Here is a 23,560-nt window from a genome sequence, read left to right on the forward strand (position 1 = left end):
TACCCCCAGCATGACCCTACACTACGCAAACACTACAACACTACCCTAAACCCTAAAACGCTACCCCCAGCATGACCCTACACTACGCAAACACTACAACACTACCCTAAACCCTAAAACACTACCCTCAGCATGACCCTACACTACGCAAACACTACAACACTACCCAAAACCCTAAAACACTACCCCCAGCATGACCCTACACTACGCAAACACTACAACACTACCCAAAACCCTAAAACACTACCCCCCAGCATGACCCTACACTACGCAAACACTACAACACTACCCAAAACCCTAAAACACTACCCCCAGCATGACCCTACACTACACAAACACTACAACACAACCCTAAACCCTAAAACACTACCCCCAGCATGACCCTACACTACGCAAACACTACAACACAACCCTAAACCCTAAAACACTACCCCCAGCATGACCCTACACTACGCAAACACTACAACACTAACCTAAATCCTAAAACACTACCCCCAGCATGACCCTACACTACGCAAACACTACAACACTACCCAAAACCCTAAAACACTACACCCCAGCATGACCCTACACTACGCAAACACTACAACACTACCCTAAACCCTAAAACACTACCCCCAGCATGACCCTACACTACGCAAACACTACAACACTACCCTAAACCCTAAAACACTACCCCCAGCATGACCCTACACTACGCAAACACTACAGCACTACCCTAAACCCTAAAACACTACCCTCAGCATGACCCTACACTACGCAAACACTACAACACTACCCAAAACCCTAAAACACTACCCCCAGCATGACCCTACACTACGCAAACACTACAACACTACCCAAAACCCTAAAACACTACCCCCCAGCATGACCCTACACTACGCAAACACTACAACACTACCCAAAACCCTAATACACTACCCCCAGCATGACCCTACACTACGCAAACACTACAACACTACCCTAAATCCTAAAACACTACCCCCAGCATGACCCTACACTACGCAAACACTACAACACTACCCAAAACCCTAAAACACTACACCCCAGCATGACCCTACACTACGCAAACACTACAACACTACCCTAAACCCTAAAACACTACCCCCAGCATGACCCTACACTACGCAAACACTACAACACTACCCTAAACCCTAAAACACTACACCCCAGCATGACCCTACACTACGCAAACACTACAACACTACCCTAAACCCTAAAACACTACCCCCAGCATGACCCTACACTACGCAAACACTACAACACTACCCTAAACCCTAAAACACGACCCCCAGCATGACCCTACACTACACAAACACTACAACACTACCCTAAACCCTAAAACACTACCCTCAGCATGACCCTACACTACACAAACACTACAACACTACCCAAAACCCTAAAACACTACCCCCAGCATGACCCTACACTACGCAAACACTACAACACTACCCAAAACCCTAAAACACTGCACCCCAGCATGACCCTACACTACGCAAACACTACAACACTACCCAAAACCCTAAAACACAACCCCCAGCATGACCCTACACTAGCAAACACTACAACACTACCCAAAACCCTAAAACACTACCCCCAGCATGACCCTACACTACGCAAACACTACAACACTACCCTAAACCCTAAAATACTACACCCCAGCATGACCCTACACTACGCAAACACTACAACACTACCCAAAACCCTACCCCCAGCATGACCCTACACTACGCAAACACTACAACACTATCCTAAACCCTAAAACACTACGCCCAGCATGACCCTACACTACGCAAACACTACAACACTACCCTAAACCCTAAAACACTAGCCCCAGCATGACCCTACACTACGCAAACACTACAACACTACCCTGAACACTAAAACACTACCCCCAGCATGACCCTACACTACGCAAACACTACAACACAACCCTAAACCCTAAAACACTACCCCCAGCATGACCCTACACTAAACAACCACCACAACTCTACACTACACTAACACAACACTACACTACACAACACTACACTACACTACACAATCACTAACCCACGAAAAAATTAACACAAACCCACTTACCTCTCTCGTCATCGTGGTTTTCACAACGCAAATGCATTTACCATACATGCCTTTAAAACGTAATTCTTTGTAAAGGCATGCGCGATAAATGCACATGCGTTTTGAAAAAATGCGGGATAATGGTATGCGAGCTCAATGACCTTGCGGGATAATGGTATGCGGACTGAAAGTCTGCGGGATAAAAAATGCGGGAAAATGGCTGCAAACCATGATTAGCAGCAGACTTCCCTGGTGAGCACTAGCTTTACTACAGTGATCTAATGAGCAACTAGAGTGCTAACATTCAGAATTTATGGCAAATGTGTGACACATCTGAATGCCTTCTTGATAGAACCAAAGTAAACAAGCATTGAAAATGCAATAGATCTCGCCCTCGTTTAAGTTAAAGCCATTCTGTTTGTAATGAGGTGGCTTTTTAGCTTTGCTTTTATTAGTGTTTTTAAAACTTTCATGTAAATAACATGCATATGTATGCATATATGTATATGTATGCATGCATTTATATTTATATAGATATGCAGATTACATATGTTTATATATGTATATTACCTACTGGCGATAGCCAGTGGGTATATATAGTTAGGATTTTTTCTCTATGGGATTTCTGAAAATTCTATGTCTAATAACTTTGACGTTTGTGGACGGAATTGGCTGAAATTATCAGGAAAATGGCACATTTTTTTCTGAGCAGCCCCTGAAAATTTGGTGGGGTTTCGTCAAGGGGGGGCCGAGAACAAAGGGGGGTCCCAAAACGCGTTTTTCCCATTCATTTTTCCATAGGGCGGTTGGACTCACTTTTAGCTCGAACGGCTGAATAGATTTACATGAAACTTGGCAAAATTGTAGATATGGTTTGCCCGACGTGCCTATGCTATGTCTCAATATATGTGCTCCAGTGGATTTTGAGAAATTAACGTTTAAAAAAATATATATATCTGTGACAGCGCTCCGGTTAGCGCCACGGTTCGCGTACCTGACGCGTAACGGAACTTCGCGAAGCGAATCTGATTGGCTCTCCGGTGTCTGTCAACATTCTAAACAAACCGGAGCGGCCGCCATCTTGTCTCTCGGTACGATCGAGAGATAAGATGTGGTGAAAAACGAAGGGGGAAATGAAGGAAAGGGGGCAAGGTAGACCACTCCTGACCGCCTAGGATTGATGAGGGGGATATTAAAGTGCCCCGCGGGGCAAAAAATTTTGCGATTTTACGCCGTAGAGGCGCGTCCCGGTACGCGAACCGGGCAGCTAACCGGGCAGCTAACCGGCAGCGTAGCTGTCAACATTGTAAACAGTCCGGAGCGGCCGCCATCTTGTCTCTCGGTAGGTTCGAGAGACAAGATGTGGTGAAAAAAAGAAGGGGGAAATGAAGGAAAGGGGGCAAGGTAAACCCCTCCTGACCCCCTAGGATTGATGAGGGGGATATTAAAGTCCCCCGCGATTTTTCGCGGTAGAGGCGCTTCCCGGTACGCGAACCGGGCAGCTAACCGGCAGCGTAACGGGAGTCCGCCATCTTGTGTTTTTGGAGCGTCCGGTTCGCGTACCGGGTAGCGTCCCGGTAAGCGTAACAAGGGGAAAACCAAGAGAAACAGTAAAAAAAAAATTAAGGGAATAGATTTCCAGCAAACTTGGCAAAATTGTAGGGACTGTTTGTTTGATGTGCCTTTGCAAGGCCTCAAGATATGTGCACGTGTGGATTTTGTCTAATTAAGGTTAAAAAAAATATATATATCTGTAAGCGTGCTCCGGCACGCTTACGTTACGGGTTTTGTTTGCGCTGCAGAACCGATACGTCACGGTTATGCGACGCGTCATGAGGCGTCTCACGTGGCTACGTGATACGTCACATAATAAAGAATATATTTTACAGCTATAGATATTAGCTTTTAAAAAACCAATGAAATTCACTGAAAAAACCATAGGTTATAGACCATATATAGTTAGGAATTTGCATTTACAAAACCTTGAAAATTCACTGAAAAAACCATAGGTTAGAGACCATATACAGTTAGCTGGACATTTTATTGACATAAAACCAATGAAATTCCATATATAGTTAGTTGCACTAACTATATATCGCGCACCCGCAATCCACTGCTGATGATGTCACATATTACATCATTCATGACATGGTCAGTGACATCACTGATGACATCACTGATGACATCTCAAATGACATCACTGATGACATCACTGATGACATCTCAAATGACATCAGTGATGACATCATGACACACCAATACCAGTTACTACATACGCACTCACTGATTCCTACGTCTACACACACATTCACTCATTCACCCATACAATCACTCATACATACAGTCACTCATTTTTACAACACTATCATATGCACTCATACACCTATGCAGACACTCACACACTGCCACTCATCCATGGAGTTACTCACACACCTAGTCATTCCTGTAAAGAACCAATCACACTTCCATTTCCTCATCTATACAGTTAAACACAGAACACCATACTTCAGTGACATCACTGATGACATCACTGATGACATCTCAAATGACATCACTGATGACATCTCAAATGACATCACTGATGACATCATGACACACCAATACCAGTTACTACATACGCACTCACTGATTCCTACGTCTACACACACATTCACTCATTCACCCATACAATCACTCATACATACAGTCACTCATTATTACAACACTATCATATGCACTCATACACCTAGTCAGTCCTGTGAAGAATCAATCACACTTCGATTTCCTCATCTATACAGTTAAACACAGAACACCATACTTTTCACACATATACTAACACATACTTACTCTCTTATACAATCACTGATACAAGTACACATTGATATGCACAGAGTCACACACCTCCCAGCCAGCCACACACACACTCAGTCTTCCATACATCCACTCATTCTTCAATATGTAAAACATATTTAAACTTTACAAAAACACACAGACACTAGATGATGTCATCAGTGATGTCATTTGAGATGTCATCAGTGATGTCATCAGTGATGTCATTTGAGATGTCATCAGTGATGTCATCAGTGATGTCACTGACCATGTCATGAATGATGTAATATGTGACATCATCAGCAGTGGATTGCGGGTGCGCGATATATAGTTAGTGCAACTAACTATATATGGAATTTCATTGGTTTTATGTCAATAAAATGTCCAGCTAACTGTATATGGTCTCTAACCTATGGTTTTTTCAGTGAATTTTCAAGGTTTTGTAAATGCAAATTCCTAACTATATATGGTCTATAACCTATGGTTTTTTCAGTGAATATATATATAAATCAGTCAGGAAATGTTACATAAGGCAATCAAGGTTACAAGTTGTAGGAATCCCATGCCATCCATACTTTTGGGCATTATAATTTAAGAGTGTTTCATCTGGAGAAGCCCAAACTCAGGATTTAAAGCGTACAACAGTGGTTGGGTTAGCTTGACTAATAATAATGTATTTCCACCCTTACAAACCCTTTCTTGCATCACTTCTTGTATCATTCTCGCATCATTAGGATAATGAAAGATTGAGGACAAAACATACAATTCTAACCTATACCATGCAGTTTTCATGCAGCTGTTTGATGACAGTTCATAGGTCAGTGTGCTGTAGTAGATTTGTAACCTATGGAGTGCAAATACCAAAAGGATCTCTGTGACAAAGGCAGTTACTCACTGAGCTATCCACATAAAATACTGTTCTGTGATTTGTATGGTACACGTTCTCTGTAGCAGATATATTAACCGTCTGCGCTACTTTATGATGAGTCAAAACTGCCACTAGACAAAATTAGGATATTTCTCCAGCAGGAACATTAATCACAAGAGTTATCTATCTTGGAATTTTTGTTGTTGCCTGAAAACTGCTGGTCACACAAGAAGCTCTGCAGCAGGGGGTTTTAACCCCATAAAATATTTCTAAGAAGATTACCCTGCCTCCTCCCCCAGAACTTGGCTCCAGGTGCGGCTGCACCAGGCGCACAGCCCTGAACTCAGAAACTCACAATGGCTGTTATTAGGTGTGGAGATACTGGCCAAAAACCATAACACCGGCCCCGGTACCTACTTCTTCCGTTAATGGCCAGCTCATATTGACCCCTTAGTGCTTACTCAATATCAAATCTAGACTGAGTAAATAGAATAGAATTTTACAATATTTGTGATATATTGAGGCCAATGTCAGTGATACCCAGTCTTGTAATTGATCACAAACACGCAGTGGATCATACTGAGGCACACAAATGTTGTGCGCAATCCCGATAACTTGATAACTCGCAAAATACAAACCTGTACAACTGAGCAAATGATACGGCTTCTCGTTAGATGCTGTGATGTTAGATGGTCCTTAAAATACCGTGACATAAAACCTTTTTTTCAAAAAATAATAACGCAATTGCTTTTGCTGGTGTGTGTACCCAATATGTGCATTGTTAAAAAAAAGTCAATGTGATTACCCCAAGAAGCTTTCACATTTCCTACTTCTGTTAGAATTGCAAATCGATTACTAATATGATATCCTTTAGAAAAGGCTTCTTTAAAGTACACAACTGGCTACAGAATTTGCCTGCCCTAAACCTAAAGCAGACCCGGGCGTGCTCGAACAGATCCGTCCTCTCTTCTCTAATCCCTTCTAACAGCATTGCCAAGTGGTGTCAGCGGTGGCCCTAGGCCAGGGGCTCTCCCCGGTGTCAAGGCAGCTGGCTCGTACAGCCTGGAGCAGCGGCGATCCGTGCTTCACGTGCAGCTGTTTGCTAAGTGCACTGTGGTTTGTGCTTAGAGGGATTCGTGGCATCTGCAAGCAAAGAATCCCTTTAGGAACTGAAAAATGTAAAAATGTGCACCGCAGACTAAAGAAATATGGAAGACAGTAAACAAACATTTAGTTTGGGGCAAAATGTATTTTGCTTTGATATACAAACATGTATACACAAATGACTTAAGGTAATAGGAGCGAATTCAATGCACGGTAGTAAAAGAAAGTGGTCATTGAGCTGATTGAATTACGAAGGTCCTAAAACATGTTCTCAAAACAATTGTCCTTATTCAATCAGAATTTCTGATACAAAGCGTTCGCGGATTACTATGTGCATTTTGAAGAAATGAAGAGGAGAAAGGGACAGTTATATATATGCAAATCCCTCCTAGTGTAGTTGGTGTTTTGTAATTATTGTGCTTGTGTCCTCTTAGACAATGGTGGAGAAAGGTGGCAGAAGGGTGAACAGGAGTGGGAGAGAGGGGTGTTAAACTCCCACAGTTAACGTCCTTATAAATTCTTCTAGAGTGGGGCCTTAGTTCCCTCTCTCCCTTGTCTTACTACAAAGATCTTTCCTCAGGCGGTGCCTCTTTTAGGATTTATTCTTATGCATTAGTTGGCCGCCTTCGGAATGAGACGTAAGGAGACTATGCAGACTTTGGAAACAGACTTAAGAGATAAACAGTCCTGCCGTGTATTACGCATCCGGCGTGATACTACCGCATTTCAGTGTGGTGCTCCGCATCACCGCACTGAAATGCATTGTCACGCATGATGCATTAGTCTCAGCTGTCATAGAAAGCATGCTGCAACTCTGTATGGCAGCGCACTCGAGTGCCTGCGCAGGCTACTCCCTAGGCTTGGGTCACTTTCAGCAGCCGAACAGGCTCACTCAGCCTCACAATGGCAGCCAGTCAGTGCTGCTACAATGTGTCCAAAGTGTGATTTCCGCAGCGCCGCAGGGCTGAGTAGCACAGTCTCAGACTTTTGGTAGCGCCGCAGGAGGATGTGACGTCACGTCCTGCTAACAGCGCAGGGAGCCGTTATATTTTGAGGACTCTGCTGCAAACTGGCTCACCTGCTTGCTCAGCCTCACTAGTTTGTGAGTACACCTAGCTATACAAAATAAACAAGACTTGTGATCAATAGTGACCTTTCACTTCAGGTGCTCTGCAGCAGTTTCAGGATCGTTTTAAAGCTCCTCATAGCTCAAAAGAATGTAATTCGTACTATATTAGTCCCTGTGGACTTAATTGGTTAGTTTAATTCGTGAGAAAGTGGCACTCTGAGTGTCACACATTTGGCACTAAATGTCACTCATAAGTACACTGAAGCTATGAAAATGTCACACATGAGCCATCTGAAAACTTGGCAGCTATGGATAAACAAGGTTATTACTTACAAAAGATGCAGGAATACCTGGGGGAGTGCAATCCCAATAAGGGCCTGGGGTTTGTTGCCTTGTGACAAGCAAGTCAGAACTCACTTGTAATAGTAAAAAGACAGCACTAGTCACCTGTAATAACTTATTACGGGTGGCCAGTGCATCACACTGTGCCTGCTCCGCTGAAATGGAGCCTCTTTAACCTCCTGCTTTCGCCCACAAGCCGAAAGTGAGATGAGGCTAAGTATTGTATAAGCATGAACAAAGAAGAAAACCCTGGCAACATCTCTGACCACGAGATGTGCAGTGCAATGCAAAGCAGCACAGATGCATGACCCAGCGGCCCTTCTTTGTTCCCTAAAATGGCATATTTGCATTTGACACCGCTGGACTATGGTTTCCAGTTCTATCCCAATTTAAAGGTCAGATGTGATGGTGAAGGGTGTTTTTCTGTTTCCCAGTCTTATAGGACAGGTTGCATAAAAATAACCCAGCGAGCATGTAAACATGGGAAAAAAGCAAGAAACGAAGGGGTTCTTTCATTTCACTCTCATAAATAGCTCTGTAGAAACTAATGGCAACTAATCTCAATAACTTCAGTTTTCTATGTGGCATTTTGTTTCGAAATGCTAGATTTCAAAATTTCAGCCGTACCAGATAGATGTTATTAGTAAATCTGTCCGCTATGCATCCATGCTCTAAGGAAATGTATAATAGGTACTTGCATACCGCATTGGAAAGGTGTGCACATTTAGCGTTTATATGCTCCGTTTTTATATTTCTTTTTATCTATATATACAATATCATGGATAGTGTATTTAAAAAAATAAAATACCTCAGGATTTTCATAATGAGAACTTTGCAAGTAATTTCGAAGTTCCATTGCCTCACAAAGGTAGTTGATCTACAGCCATGGCATCCATATGCCCGTGGGACACCTTGGTGACTTGCAACATCCATCTGGGAGGTTTTTTATTATAATATAAGTAGGCTGGTCCAAATCATCATGTTTCATAGTTTATGACAGTTCGATCTGGGGGTCTCTAGTTGGCAGAGGTAGGTACCACTGTCCAAATAGGGACCCTTGCTCCTAGTCAGGGTACGGAGGAGACACTCGTTAGATAACCCCCGCTCACCCACTTGGTAGCTATGGCACGAGCTGTCAGGCTTATCAAAGGCAATGTGTACATTATTTGTACCAACACTCACAGTAACACTGTGAAAACACCACAAATGGACTCCACAACAGGTTAGAAAAATAGAAGAATTTAATCTAAACTAGACAAGACCAAAACGACAAAAATACAACATACACAGTTCAAGAATATGGTTTCAAAAGAGTTCTTAAGGTTGCGTTTTAAATAATCCACGGTTGCATCACGTTTTAGCCAACAGTACCTTTAGATGCGACAAAAGTTCCAAGTGAAAGCTGCAGCGTTGAAAAACAAGCGATGCGTCACTCCTGAGACCTGGGGAGGTGATACGACAACCCCGCTGGACGCGGCAGGTGTGTTGCTATGACTCCGGTCTGTATGGGGAGGGATGCGATACCTTGTATGGATTCCGGTGCGCAGGTTTCGTAGGAAGCGTCTCGCAAAAGGTACGATGCGATGATCTTTGGGACGGCTATGATCTCAGGTGCGGCAACGATGCGCGGCACAGCGTCCATCTTCTCCTCTCACGGTGCCTCGATGCGATGGCTCTGCGACGACTCTCACAGCGACGTGATGCGGTCCTCAAGCAAGCTGTGCGCGGTCTCACCCAGTGATGACCGGCTCTGCGACGATACTCTCAGCGATGGTACTTTTCCCGCACCGGAGAGATACATTCCGCAAGCGAAGGATGCGTCGGTTCTTGCAGTGGTAACAGGCGCTGCGACGATCTGGATCTTCGCGGCGGTGGGAATTTCCTCGCACTGACGGGGATGCGGTCCGCAAGCAAGCGATGCGTTGAACTTTGCAGAAAGTCTTTAGTATCTTCTTTTCCAGCTTCCCAAGCACAGGTACCACTTCCAGAAGCACCACAACTGGCCCAAGCACTCTAGGAAGGACAGAACTCTCTCAATACAGTTCAGGGAAGCTGGGGGTGAAGTCCTTTTGTTTCTGGGACTTCTTAACAGGGAGCAGCTCAACTCAGGCCCTTGGAGATCTCTTCAAGCAAGGGGACACAGCACAAAGCAGAGTCCTTCCCCTCTCCTTGGCAGCAAAGCAACTGCAGGTCAGTCCACAAACACACAGCAGGACAGTCCTTCTCTTCAGTCTTCCAGCTTTCTCCTTGGCAGAGGTTCCTTCTTTTTTTTTTTTTTGTGAAAACCTTTATTTGACATTTTCAACCAGATACAAACACGGGCCTACAACCCCCAGGGCTGGCCGCTAAGCAATTGCAACACAATATTACGATCAAAATGTCAGACCCAGCCTCCCGGGGAGCATAGTCGCTACATCCACAATGCGCACTGGTTGGAAGACATATCAAATTGGGAACAGGATACAAAAGGTTTCATTTTATAATATAAAATAGAAGGATCAGGTGCCATACAATATCTCAAGCTATGAAGAGGGGGCGAGTGAAATAGCAGTGTGTCACCAGTCAATTCGTTTTCATGTAGGTCAGTGGCATTAAAGCAGACGACACCCTGAAAAACAAGCATACCATTACGGTCGTGCCAACATTTATGCCCGCCTCGTGGCCTCGAAACATCGCGAGAGTTGAGGCACAGATGTAAAAGCAGAGATGGACCAAACAATGAACCCACCACGCTGACCCGGAAAAAGAGAAAGAAAAGGCCAAAGAAGATAAGAAGAGAAAAAAAGTCCATAGAAACAAAGAAAAAACAAAACTCCCATCCCCCAACCCCCCACCCTGCACCCCTGCAGATGACTACGGCCTACCCCCCTAGCAGCGTGCCTGTCACCCAAGAACCGAAACCCGAAATATAGAAGAAACAGGGAAAAAAAGGGAAAATAAATTAAACCCCACCCGAAGAGGGGAAATGGAGGAGGGCTTTATTCAACGCACTCCCGGTCTCTCGCCCCCGTCCTAACCAACCCCGCCCCGGACTCCGTTAATTCAATGAAACAATCCCATTAACCATAATACTACAATGAACAACCCAGACAGCAATCTCAGCCTTGGCCCTGTCGATTAAATTCGCGGAGTCCTTCAGGGGAAGAAAGCCCCGTCCTCAAATTGTCAAAAGGTACACAGAAGTTAGCAGAACAGGGGTCCACAGATGAAAAAAGAACGGCAGGTCCCAAATTAGCCGGCTGGTACCAACGATGCCCTTCCCCGTCTCCGAAGCCAGGCTTTATCCCATCCGCCATCATGATAGAGCGACTGGGGAGGGGGGTCGACACAGTCCAAAACAGTTCACGGTACCAATTGAAAGGATCCGAAGTGGGGACAGCATGTAAATGTTCCGACAGTTGCAAAACCGGGGATTCCAACGGATTAATTGAGTCACCAAGCACAGTACTTTCGGGTAGATCCACTGCGATAGGGGCAAATACAGCTTCCAGCGCTGGGTCTAAGTACGCCACCGGGCGTCAATCGAAAGGCGGGCTGGCCGCCGGGTCTCGGGCGTCAAGTCAGGATCCGGTCTCAATCCTTTGATTCCATCCGCCGCCAACAACAGGCTGCAGGTCTGGGCTTTAACAGTCTCCTGAAGTGCCACAAGGGCCTCCAGCACCGTCCGCAATGACGGGCCACTTTGAGCCTGCTCCGTCAGCCTCCATTTTTCCTCAGGCATGGTGTTCCCCACAGGAGAGGCGCCTTCTCCGGGGGAAGATGAGGCGGAGCAGGAATGAGCCATGAGGGACAGACTGGTAGCGTGCAGTAGCACGTAGTGAGATTCCAACCCAAGGGGCACTGGCGATATGAATGCCGGACCCCCGGTCCGGGACCCCCGCAACACCGTGCTGTGCGTGACTCGTCACCTCACCTCCTATAGAACACCAGGCAGCAGATGGTAGCAGAGCAATCCCAAAATTCTGAATGTTCCAGAGACCGGACCCAACCGCATTCAACAGTCCGTTGTTGTTCAACTCGGACCCGGCTAGGCCAGCACTCGAGACCCCGGCTTCTCGGCTGGGTTAGGCCTCAAATCAGTCCTCGACGTTACTCCGCTCCACGATGTCGGAGAAACTCCGGGATCACATCATCGGAGTGCAAATCGGGTCACACACACGGATCCGGAGAAGGAGATCAGGATAGATGACAGGATAGTAGAGCGTAGGACAGAGGTCAGCGGAGCCGGGAGACTATGCGGCCATCTTGGTTGGTGTCGTAGCTCCTCCCCCCAGAGGTTCCTTCTTGATTCCAGGATGATCTAATTTTCTGTAGTCTGAGGTCTTATACTTATACCTCTACAAGTCTTTGTTCCCTTTGTGCAGGAGGACTCTGAGCCCAGTCAGAACCAGTTCTGGGTGTTCCTTGAGCACTTTGTTTTCCTGGCCTCTGCTTTCCTTTCAGAGAGAGGGGCAGGGTCGTCAGCCGCCCAGCAGGAGGTGGAGCCAGCATTGTGGACGGCAGGCACAGCCCTAGATGGAGCTATTCATCCCAGGGATGGCCCACTCAGCCTCTGGGAGCCACCCAGCCCCTGTCACTCACAAACCAGACAGTCAATTCACAAAAAGGTCAAGGCACACAGAAAGGTCAGACAAGAGAACAGCAACTTTCTAAAAGTGCTGTTCTCAAACACATGATTTAAAAACCACCTTTCCTAAAAGATATGTTATTAAATTCTGAGTTCAGGGATAACAGACTTGTATGTCCTATCTTGCTCCTATGGGAAGATATGCAGGTAGCCACTGTAGCCAGCATTCCCCATGATAGCCTATGGGCAAGATAGCCTTACAATAGTGAAAAACGAAAATGGCTGTAATTCACTACCAGAGCATGTCACCTGCACTAGTACATGCTCTACCTTTCACATACACTGCACCCAGCCCAAGGAGGTACCTTGGGCCTTCCATAGGGGTGTCCAATGTGTACAGAAAGGGAAGGGTTAAGCCTGGTCAGAAGGGACACTGGCCAGGCTGACATGGCAGTTCACAGACTGCACACAGGCACTGCGGTGGCAGGCCTGAGACACCATTTTAGGGCTACTTATGTGGGTGGCACAATCAGTGCTGCAGGCCCACTAGTAGTATTTGAATCACCAGCCCTGGCACACTCAGTGCACTTTACTAGGGACTTCTTGGTGATACAAATATGCCAATCATGGATAACCAATTACACTTACAATTTACTCAGGGAGCACTTGCACTTTGACACTGATCAGAAGTGGCAAAGTGCCCAAAGCATCTAAACCAGCAAAAAAACGAAATCCAGCACAGCATCAAAAATACAGGAGGTAGAGGCAAAAAGACAGGGGAAACCACGCCAAAGATGTCAGGTCTAACAATGACACCTGCATATTCTGTGATATGGTCACTTGAGTTAATCTTAACCTCGACCTCAAATAAAGCCGTTGCTTTAAGGTGCATATAGAAAAAAGGCAGGATTTCTCAACTTGTCATCTTGACCTTGCTGGAATTCTTCCCTCAAGTGTGCTAGCTGGTGGCCATTTTCACTTGATTTGGAACGCTCCTGTAGAAAAGGCTGCAATTTCATCAGGCGGGCAGTACATATGTTCAAGGCGCCACATCGGCCACTAGAATATAAGTCGCTATTCTCAGGTCATAAACTAGCATTTACTTGTATGAGTTAATAATGGGCAGCTTGGGAGGTGCATTTACATACCAAGGGCTTATTAAAATGACTAATTTCATGTATCGTCCAAATCAAAATCCCATATATAAACTAGTTGAATATCATACAAACTGAACGTTAGAAAATCCATTACAAAGTTACAACATGCCTTTTCATTAGACTGTACTATGAATTAGAGAAAAAATGAACCACAAGCTCAATGAGCTACCAAGTAAATGATGGAGTATAATACTTTTGGTAATGAATTTTACAGGGACGTCTTTCTGTAGACTTCCATTCCATTGCCAGAGTTAGTGTTATCTGTATATTATCGGTCCCATTTTATACTAGCGCAAACAGAAAGAGCTAAAAAAAAGATGGAATTGAATGTTAACCATAAATTTCTTTGCTATTTCATGGAGTCTAGTTAAGTGGAGGAAGTATGCCATGATGGGATTCATAAGATCACTGAACCATGAGAACGCCAGCTGAACCTCACATGTGAAGGCCAATATAAACACTATGTCTCAGGAGTTGCTTATGTTCCCATGCAAGGGGGAAGGGCTGAGAAATTCAGGTGCTTCTTTGGGGCCGATAAAGAACTGATTTGCATGCTGTTTGTTCCCTTCTTCATTGGGACAGACGAAAGAGTAAAAGAGCCACCCTGAGGAAATTCCAGTGGTTAAAGAGTACTTGCTGAAGCAGTTTCATCTGCCCCTTGGTTTGTTCCCTCTACATATTCGTGTCCGTTGCAACTCCTCCCTCGGCCCCGGTGCTGGTAGTTGCAACCGTCAATAATTCTCATACATTGAAGGCTGCTAGGAACATTCTGTAATATAATATAGCCATAGAGCCCAATGTAGTGGACTCTACCTGCCATTAGTGGCCTGCTCCAGGTTGAAAGCGTTGAAGGCTCAAACCGAAGGCGTTTAATGGCCAGTACAGCCTGCTACGGGGGGCTCTACGGCTATTAGAATATTCCACCCCTAGAGGACAGAATGTTCTAATTTGTAAAGCAAAGGCCTCATGGAGCCTGAGGGGGTGAAATCCCCTCTGGCTCCATTAGGGCTTTGTTATACATTGGAATATTGATGCTCCGAACTTCTACCGGCCATTAGAAGCCCGGAGCACTCCATTGTTTTCAATGGAGCACTCAATATTCCAATGTTCTAATCTGTATTAGAAGCAGCGCCATGCTGGTCACGTGCACTTGCCCATAAGAATCTCAGAGCAGTGACAACCCTTGACAGTGGCTAACTGGAAGGAATCTATGATGTTATTCCGCTGGCTTTTTCCCCCAGGGAATCACAACGATACAATGACCGCGTTGTGATTCCGCATACCATTACTCCGCAAGCAGGAACACCGACTTGCGGAGGGAGGCGCTGGATGTTGGAATAGTATAATTTACTATTCCAACTCCAGTCTGTCCGGACACTAGGGAAGGTGTTGTAACGACCGCGTTGTGATTCCCTGCATTGTAAAAGTTTTGCAGTAAACATTGTTTACTAACTAGAAGAGGTAAAGTCCTTGACAGCAACCGTTTAATTAAGGCCAGTCTTATGCAGCCCCTTCAACCACTACATGCTTTTGACTCAACCGGTGAGGTCACGTATCACCATGCTGAGGCCATCTCAGTATTGAGCACAACAGCGCCATGGTATTCTTGAAGTCACATTACCGAAACTTTTCAATAATGCAAATAAGACGATAAATCTGCATTTGTAATGAGCAGTAAAGCAAACATATGTGGGTCCTGGCCAAAGCAAATAAAGATTTTTCGCTACAGTAAAAGTTGGCAAAACGGGCCATGGAACCATTGTGAAACCTTTAAAACGCATGTATTGTTTCTAAATAGGTGTTGTTGTGTAATATAGGTTTTAAGATAGAAAGTAAACTTATTTCCCACAAGCTACTTGTGTAAAAAAGATGCAATAGATTGGTTTTGCTTCCAACTTAGTCACATTTGTCAGATTTCAAATGTAGAAAAATATTTGTCTCTATTTCCTATCATGCGAACTCACCAGAAATAGTATCAACAATATTTTGCAATGTTTAGCTGAATTTACGTAACGTTTTGCTCGTTTCATTACTGTACATGTAGCAAAAATAAGGTAAGGAGAGTGGTCTCGCTTTTTCACCCGTTCAAACTGTGTTCTGCTCCAGGTCTTTCCAACTTTATAATAAGTTTTACCTTTTCCCCCCTTCTCAGGAAAAATATACAAGGGCCGTCCCTTCTGCCTGACATTTAATGCCAAAGTTCCATCTGTTTTTACTAGGGGTTATTTCAAGCCCTGTGATGCTGGGTTTCTCTTTCTTGTAAGCCGAGAAAAGCTGAATGGAAGAAATAAAATTCGCTTTCTGGTTGTGGGTGTAAAGAGTTTGGGCCTGAAATGAAATAATTAAGTTAAAATTCACAATTTTTATTCATACAACACATTCAATTGGCAGACATGTCTGTTTTCAATAAAACGCATATCCAATTTTCAGTAAGTGTTTGAGTTAAGGAGTAACTCCCAGACTGAAAACCGGCCTCAAAACAGAAATGTATGGAACAAAGGTAAACATGCCCAATGTTTTTGTTTTTTTACAAAGTCTTTAACTAAGTTCGTGTACTTCAAAAATCTAAAACATTCAATGAAAGAAAAAGTGACAAGTTTTGCCCAGGAAGGGATTCAAAATCACTTTAGAAGAGTTAATTTTAGAGTGAACTAGCTGCCAAGTGTGCGGTAGATAGTATGCAAAAGTAGAAACGTTGTTGAACTAAATGATGTATTCGAAGGAATTCGGTAAGTAAGCTTCAATGTGTGAAGTGCCCTTTGGCACAGAACTGTGTTGTGTTGTGTCACTTTGATTCACATCACACTTTCAAAAGTGACATTGAAAGCAGTGAATGATCGGCCATCAGAGCTGTTAACACTCTCTGACATTTTTTCCTCCAGGGAGACCGTGGATTTGAAGGACCCAGGGGGGCTCGTGGACAGCCCGGCATTGGAATTCAAGGTGAAAAGGTGAGCAGTAAACATGTCACTGGATTGACTTGATTGACAAGGGGCGAGAGAGTAGGGATTGTTATAAGTTACAAAAGGTGCAGTGAAGCAGAATAGATCCTCAGAGATTTACGATCAAGGCCTAGTAGTAGTGAATTTGGCGAGCCGCTTTATAGGCAATAAACCGGCTATGTCTGTTGTTGCTTTCTGGTGTTCTTCGGGATAGAATTGTATTGACTGTGTGGGAACAAAATGGGATTCAAAACAAGGCCTAAAACTACAGCATGAAGCTTTTCCCTGTGTAGCTAAGTACTTGTCCCCTTAGTCACTTCCCTCATCAAGCCATTCTCTTTCTTGTTGTCACACAGGGTGAATTTGGGCCTCCAGGTTTGCCTGGCCCTATTGGGTTGCCTGGCATTGGGATCCAAGGAGAGAAGGTAAGATTCTTAAAATGGGGTGAGGCCTTTTATCTGCAAGTCGGAAGTTCTTGTTTTGAAACTGATCTATACTGCTTCTTTTGTCCAGGGCGTCCAAGGACCACAAGGACCGCCAGGCTTAAGGGGTCCCGCTGGGGAAGGGCTGACTGGATCAAAGGTAAGAAACAGCGAGAGCGCAGCTGCAACCAAGACTCTATAGGGACCTTGAATATGTTTTAAGGCACTATAAATATCAAACCATGACGATGCGTGAAGAATACGAATAATATGTACCTCAAATGGATAAACAGCGTAACACGGCCTTGGAAATACAGCTAAACATTAGTATTATTGCATGCAAGTAGTATCCACCTAAATCACATTGTCTTTGGCAAATGTCAGCTTACTGGCCGAGCATAGTACAGTAGACTGGAAAAGGGATGTAGGCAATGGCTTTTAGGGTCTTGGGACTGTAACCATTATGAGTGAAAAATGTAACCTATTTTGTGGGGAAGAAGAGAGGGATTATACAAGGTCTAAAGTAGAATCATCACATCATCTGAGCTAGAAGTTTTCAGGCTTACCATCGGGCCAAGGTAGTGCTCTTTGAAAGGCCCCTACGGCTTGGTGAAACAAATGCATCTTCAGGGCTTTCATGTGTTTCAAGACATCAGTTTCTTTCTTTTTTTTTAAATGTTTTTATTCAGATCTTGACAATTCAATTATACAACAAAAAAAGAAATCAGAGCAAATACACAATGATATGCTGAAGAACAAATAATGAAATATTGCATCATCTCGCTCTTCTCCCCTTCTCCTTTCTCTTTTCCACCCCTCCAAAAATAAACACAGATATTTAATCTAAAAACGTCCCCCATATTTTTGCAAATTTACGCAATCCCCCAATCCTTTGTGCATATATAAATTCACATTTCCTTACTCTCTTCATTTTCTCATACCATTCATCCAAAGATGGTAAAATATCTGATTTCCAATACTTGAGAATCAGTGATCTAGCAACCTCTATTATAATATATATCAGTTTTGCCAGCGGCTCAGCCATATTAAGCTCTGGATCAATACCAAATATAATCAGTTTTTCATAATTAACAATCGTGCAGTGCAAATGAAGTGAAAGCAAAGAAAAGATGCCCTCCCAGAAGGCCACAATTCTGGGGCATAAGGCTACTATGTGAGACCAATTAGCCAAATCTGCACTGGAACACCTAAAACAAGTAGAAGATGTATTGCTAAACATTCTAGCCAGTGCAGCCGGGGTATAATATAGCAGCCATTTACTAAAAAACAACATGTGCCTCCAATTAGCGCCTCGCAATACCGAGAAATTAAACTTATTTAAAATTTTCCACATATTGGCTGTTAAGTTGAGACTTTCAAATTTTTGCCATTTTTTAGTTGCTTTAGTGCTCAGATCCTCCTCTCTACTCTGTGGTAGTCTTCTTCTCCATTTTCCTGGTTTCATACATAGTGAAGACCAAAAGATGTCATTAGATAATTCTGAGGCTCGACTAATCCGATCTAGGTCATTTTGAACAAAAACTTTATATAAAAGATTATATGAACCCCTAAGAAGAAAATGTCCCCCTATTAGAGAAAGCATCTTGTTAAGAGTTAACCAAGCATAATTTTTCACAAAATTTAGTAGTGATGTAAACCCCAGTCTGACCCAATTTTTTATACTTTCTGGCCCCATTTTTATACCAAAACCAGTGATAGCATCACTAAATGGAGTCTTTAAACTGAAGAGAGAAAGTGAGTATCTCTTCAACATGGCGTCTCGTTTAAAAAAAAAACAATTTAATACCTTGTATCTGGCTAGTTTGGGGGATTTGGGTATGGATAATGGAGAAGAGATTTTAACTTCTTTACATATTGTTTCATAAAAAAAATTTATAAACAGTCCTTGACGTAACATTAAATGTTTGAATCTTGAGAGATACTGTACAAAGTACGCAAAGTAATAGTCTCTAAGGTTTGGGAGACCGAGACCTCCTTGTTCTTTTTCTGCATATAGAGTATTTATGGCAATTTGAGTTGTCCTTTTAGCCCAGACAAAAGCTGAAAACATAGATTCCATTCTTGAAAAGAAGGATCCCGGTAATGAGCATGGGATGGTGGAAAACAAAATGTTAAATAGGGGGAGAACCGACATCTTAATTAATGCCACCCGGCCTAAAATAGACAGGGGTAAGGTATTCCAGCGTGAGAACAGATCCCGAACTTTTTTTATTAAGGGTTCAAAATTCAGAAAATACAAATCACTCACGGATGGCGTAAAATAGACCCCCAAATATCTTTTGGGTCTATTGTTAATGCAGTTTTGAAAATCTGGGTGTAATTCGGGAGTAATACCACTACAAATCAAGATCTCGGTTTTCCTCCTATTGATTCGATACCATCCTAATGCTTCAAATTCTGCAAAAACAGAAAGAGCCCGTGTTTGCGAATGCATCTCCGGTTTAAGGAGAAGTATAATATCATCTGCATATAACTTGATTTTATCCATAGATAATATAGGTGGTAGAATATCTGTAGAATTCCGGATTGCCAGTGCCAATGGTTCTATAAAGAAGGCAAAGAGAACCGGGGACATTGGGCATCCCTGTCTTGTCCCTCTTTGCACTGAAATTGAGCCCACCATGGATTTATTAATGTGCACATGGGCTTTTGCACCTTGTTACAAATTTTTAACTAAGGTAATAATTTGTGAGGGGATTCCAAAAAATTGTAGAATAAAAAAAAGTGTATTCCAAACCACCAAATCAAAAGCCTTTTCTGCATCTAAAACTAAAAACTAAAAAAACTAAAGCCAGCACCTTACGTGTTTCAAAGTAATCTAAGGCCTCAACCTAATAGTGAGTGTTAGTGATGAGTTGACGACCTGCAATAAAATCATTTTGATCTGAATGAATCAGATGCGGAGAAATACTGTTGAAGCGTATTGAAAGTAATTTAGTGATGATTTTATAGTCCGAATTAAGCAAAGTTATGGGTCTATATGAGTTAGGATCATTTGCTTCCTTTCCTTTTTTCAAAAAGCTAACCACAGTCCCGTCATAGAATGATGATGGAATTGAACCACCTTCCAGCATAAAATTGGATAATAAAAGTAAAAGATTAGATAGGGAGGAGAAAAATGTTACAAAGAATTCTTCAGGGAAACCGTCTGGTCCACAAGCCTTACCCTGTGGTAGAGATTTAACTACAGCTTCTAGTTCATCTTCCGAAAATGAAGATGCCATTGCTGCTTGCTCCGTCCTAGATAGAGTAGGAAGATTATACTTATTTAAGAAATTGTTTAATCTGTTTTGATCCGTGATATGATGTGAAGTGTAGATTTTCTCGTAATGAGACAGCATAATCTGACCTATCTCTGCTGCGTCAGAGGTATCAGAATCATTTATTGGAGATTTAAGAGAGTGAATTAGATTAGCTGCCGCTTGTTCTTCAACCTGCCATGCCAAGAATGTGCCCGTAAAATTACTGTGTTCGTATGTTTTTTGGGCTTGCCTGCAGAAAATTTCCTCACTTCTCTCAAAATAATGTAAGCTCAGTTCATGTTTTGCAGCGTTTAATTGGTTAATCAACCTAGTAGATGGATTCTGATACATTTGTTCTACCAAATCCTGAATATTCTTCTGTAATAGATTCTTTGTGTCCCTGAACGCCGCTGATTCCCGCGCATCCCTTCCAATAGCAATCCCCCGGATAAATGCCTTAAGTGAGTCCCATAACATATGAATAGGAGCAGTTCCCAAATTTCGATCAATAAAATTCTTTATTTCATTTTTCAATAGGGTCACCCAAGTTGCATCGGCCAGGTATGCTTTATTGAACACCCAGCGTTTTACCGCACTAGTGCTTTCCTCAAAAAACGCTGGGTGTTCAATAAAGCATACCTGGCCGATGCAACTTGGGTGACATCAGTTTCAATGCAGGTGGGTGGAGGGAGAGGGATCCAGAGTGAGGAGTCTTGTATGGATAATCTTCTACTCCCAAAGTTTTTGGATCTTGCTGAGTGGACTTAGAGTTCATTTTGGGAAGCTGAGCTTAGATATCTGCGCTGCCTGTGTGATGTGAACTTGTTTGAGAGGTAAGATGGCTTCCCGTCTATTAAATTCATGCAGGTTTGACCTGCTGAAAATAATCAGGGAACGTAGAGCTTATCACACTAGACAGTTAAACTCTGCACAACTTGGATTTCCCACCCCGCGCAAACAGTGGTTTGCTTATGGTACGGATTTTCAAATAAACTTGTAATGAGGCCCTAGAATAGTACAACTATTGTGCACATTGGCATCCAGTTAAAATCAATAAGCAATTGATCTCACTTGCCAAATCCCCTTCCAATTCTTCCAAGACACCCATCCCAAGCAATAGTTTAGAGAACAAGGTGACCTGGGGATTATCGCTGTCAGTCTGAAAGAACTAAGAGTTAATAAGGGCACTGAATACTGCTGTTGCACACAACTGCACATGAGCATTTTGTCAGAGTCTAGCAAAAAGCATACCTCTGGTTCATATACGTCACATGCTTTTATTGGGAGATGAATATGTTGTTTGCACAAGAAGAGTGCCTTGTCGATGACAGCTGACTTTTGGCCTTCATCGAAAGGGCCTTGAAGCGCACTGAGCCCATGCTGGCCCTATGCACGGTTCTGAATTAGGGCTGCCAACCACACACTGCTCAGGAGTTCTATACAGTTGCCCACTTTACTTGCATCAATATGCAGATGGCACAGGTACATACACATAACTGGTGCACGCTCATTACTGAATACAAAATATACCCACTTTCCAGCCCCTTTGCAGAAAACAAAAATGTTATTTGCACATTTGAGAATGTGCATCTGTTGATATTAACCTACCAGTGTGGTTAGTGAATGTCAGCATATTTGTGAGCACAATTTGTAGGTGAGCAAATACTTTCCCATAAAAAATAATCATTCAAATGAAATCACACACTTTAAAAAGTTTACCTTTTCCACTCTGTTGTTGTTAAAACTGTTAGATAAAATTCCAGCGCCAGCATGAAGCATCCTGGTTTGAATATGATTTGTCATTTTGTCTTCTCTAGGGTGAGCAAGGTTTACCAGGAGAAGGTGGTGCTCCAGGAGAAAGAGGAATTGGGGATCCTGGTGCAAAGGTACAGTATACCGCAAGGCAGTCTTTCGTCCTCCGCTACAGCACCCCCTAAGTAGTTTATACAGTGATATAAAGATGGATTTTGAAAGTGATTGGCGGTCGGAGTATAAACAAACACAACACACACAGCCCCATAAAAATAAGCACAAACGAGTCACAAAATATGGAATGGACAGGCACTTTCTGGTACTTGAACTCAAGGTTGTGTATTATCATTCTGAATATAGGGTTTCAACTCTTTCATTCCCCATACATACTTCACCCAGCAGTTCCTATATACACTTCAACCAGCAGCTATGTAGGAAGCATGCAAGAACTCCCACGTTTGACAACTAAGAGCCACACTTGAAGGTTCACCTCAAAATAGTGATTGTAATTGGATTTATATAGTGCGTTCCACCCCTGATGAGGCATAGGAGCGATTTGTGGCGAGTAGCACACTATTGCGAAACCCAAGATTAGTGGCTGATCTAGTGGTTATTGTTGGTTATTGCGATTATTAATGGGCTCTAAAAAAGTCCAGTTACTTTGCGATATATTAATACCAGATAGATGTAGCCATTAGTGGTGGCTACATGGTTTCAGGTGAATGGTTGGTGAGATAGATGGGCTGGAGGAGATTAGGTAATTTTAGATTACAGGCATAGGGTTTTAAAGAAGAGAGGCTGTGATCTATGAACTGAGGTATCAGCCAATTGTAGAATTTTCAATAAGAAGGATTGAAGCAGACAGGCATGAGACTGAGAGGAGGCTATTCCCAGAAACAGAAGGTATTCACAGAATGGATGATAAGACGAGGGTCACACAGAATGGAAGGTAAGAAGAGGGTCACTCTGAAGAAAGGAGTGAATCAAATGGGAGTTAGTCAAAGTAAATTTTCCATGCAGAATTTAGGAGTTCTGTGTTAGCAATCAATCAGAGAACGTAAACTGTAAAAAGAAACAATATACCTAGTGCTCTATATCCAGGACAAACAGCTTAAACATGTGATTCTACGCGTACACATCATTTACATACTAAGACCCCTAGCCTGTTGTGTCCCAAGTCGAGGACAGCACTTTAAAACATAGTC

The 23,560-nt window shown here is 43.2% G+C and overlaps 1 protein-coding gene across 1 annotated transcript in view; it reads left to right on the forward strand.

The window, feature by feature from the left end:
* Nucleotides 1-23,560, forward strand: part of LOC147731114 (uncharacterized) — a 247,222-nt gene that overhangs the window by 122,412 nt on the left and 101,250 nt on the right. The window contains exons 15-18 of the mRNA XM_086956074.1: nucleotides 16,859-16,927; nucleotides 17,275-17,343; nucleotides 17,432-17,500; nucleotides 22,421-22,489. Coding sequence (XP_086812200.1) covers nucleotides 16,859-16,927; nucleotides 17,275-17,343; nucleotides 17,432-17,500; nucleotides 22,421-22,489 — 276 coding nt within the window. The remainder of the gene's footprint in view (nucleotides 1-16,858; nucleotides 16,928-17,274; nucleotides 17,344-17,431; nucleotides 17,501-22,420; nucleotides 22,490-23,560) is intronic.

Source organism: Lissotriton vulgaris, chromosome 2_1, assembly GCF_964263255.1.
Source record: "Lissotriton vulgaris chromosome 2_1, aLisVul1.2, whole genome shotgun sequence".
Taxonomy (NCBI): Eukaryota; Metazoa; Chordata; class Amphibia; order Caudata; family Salamandridae; genus Lissotriton; species Lissotriton vulgaris.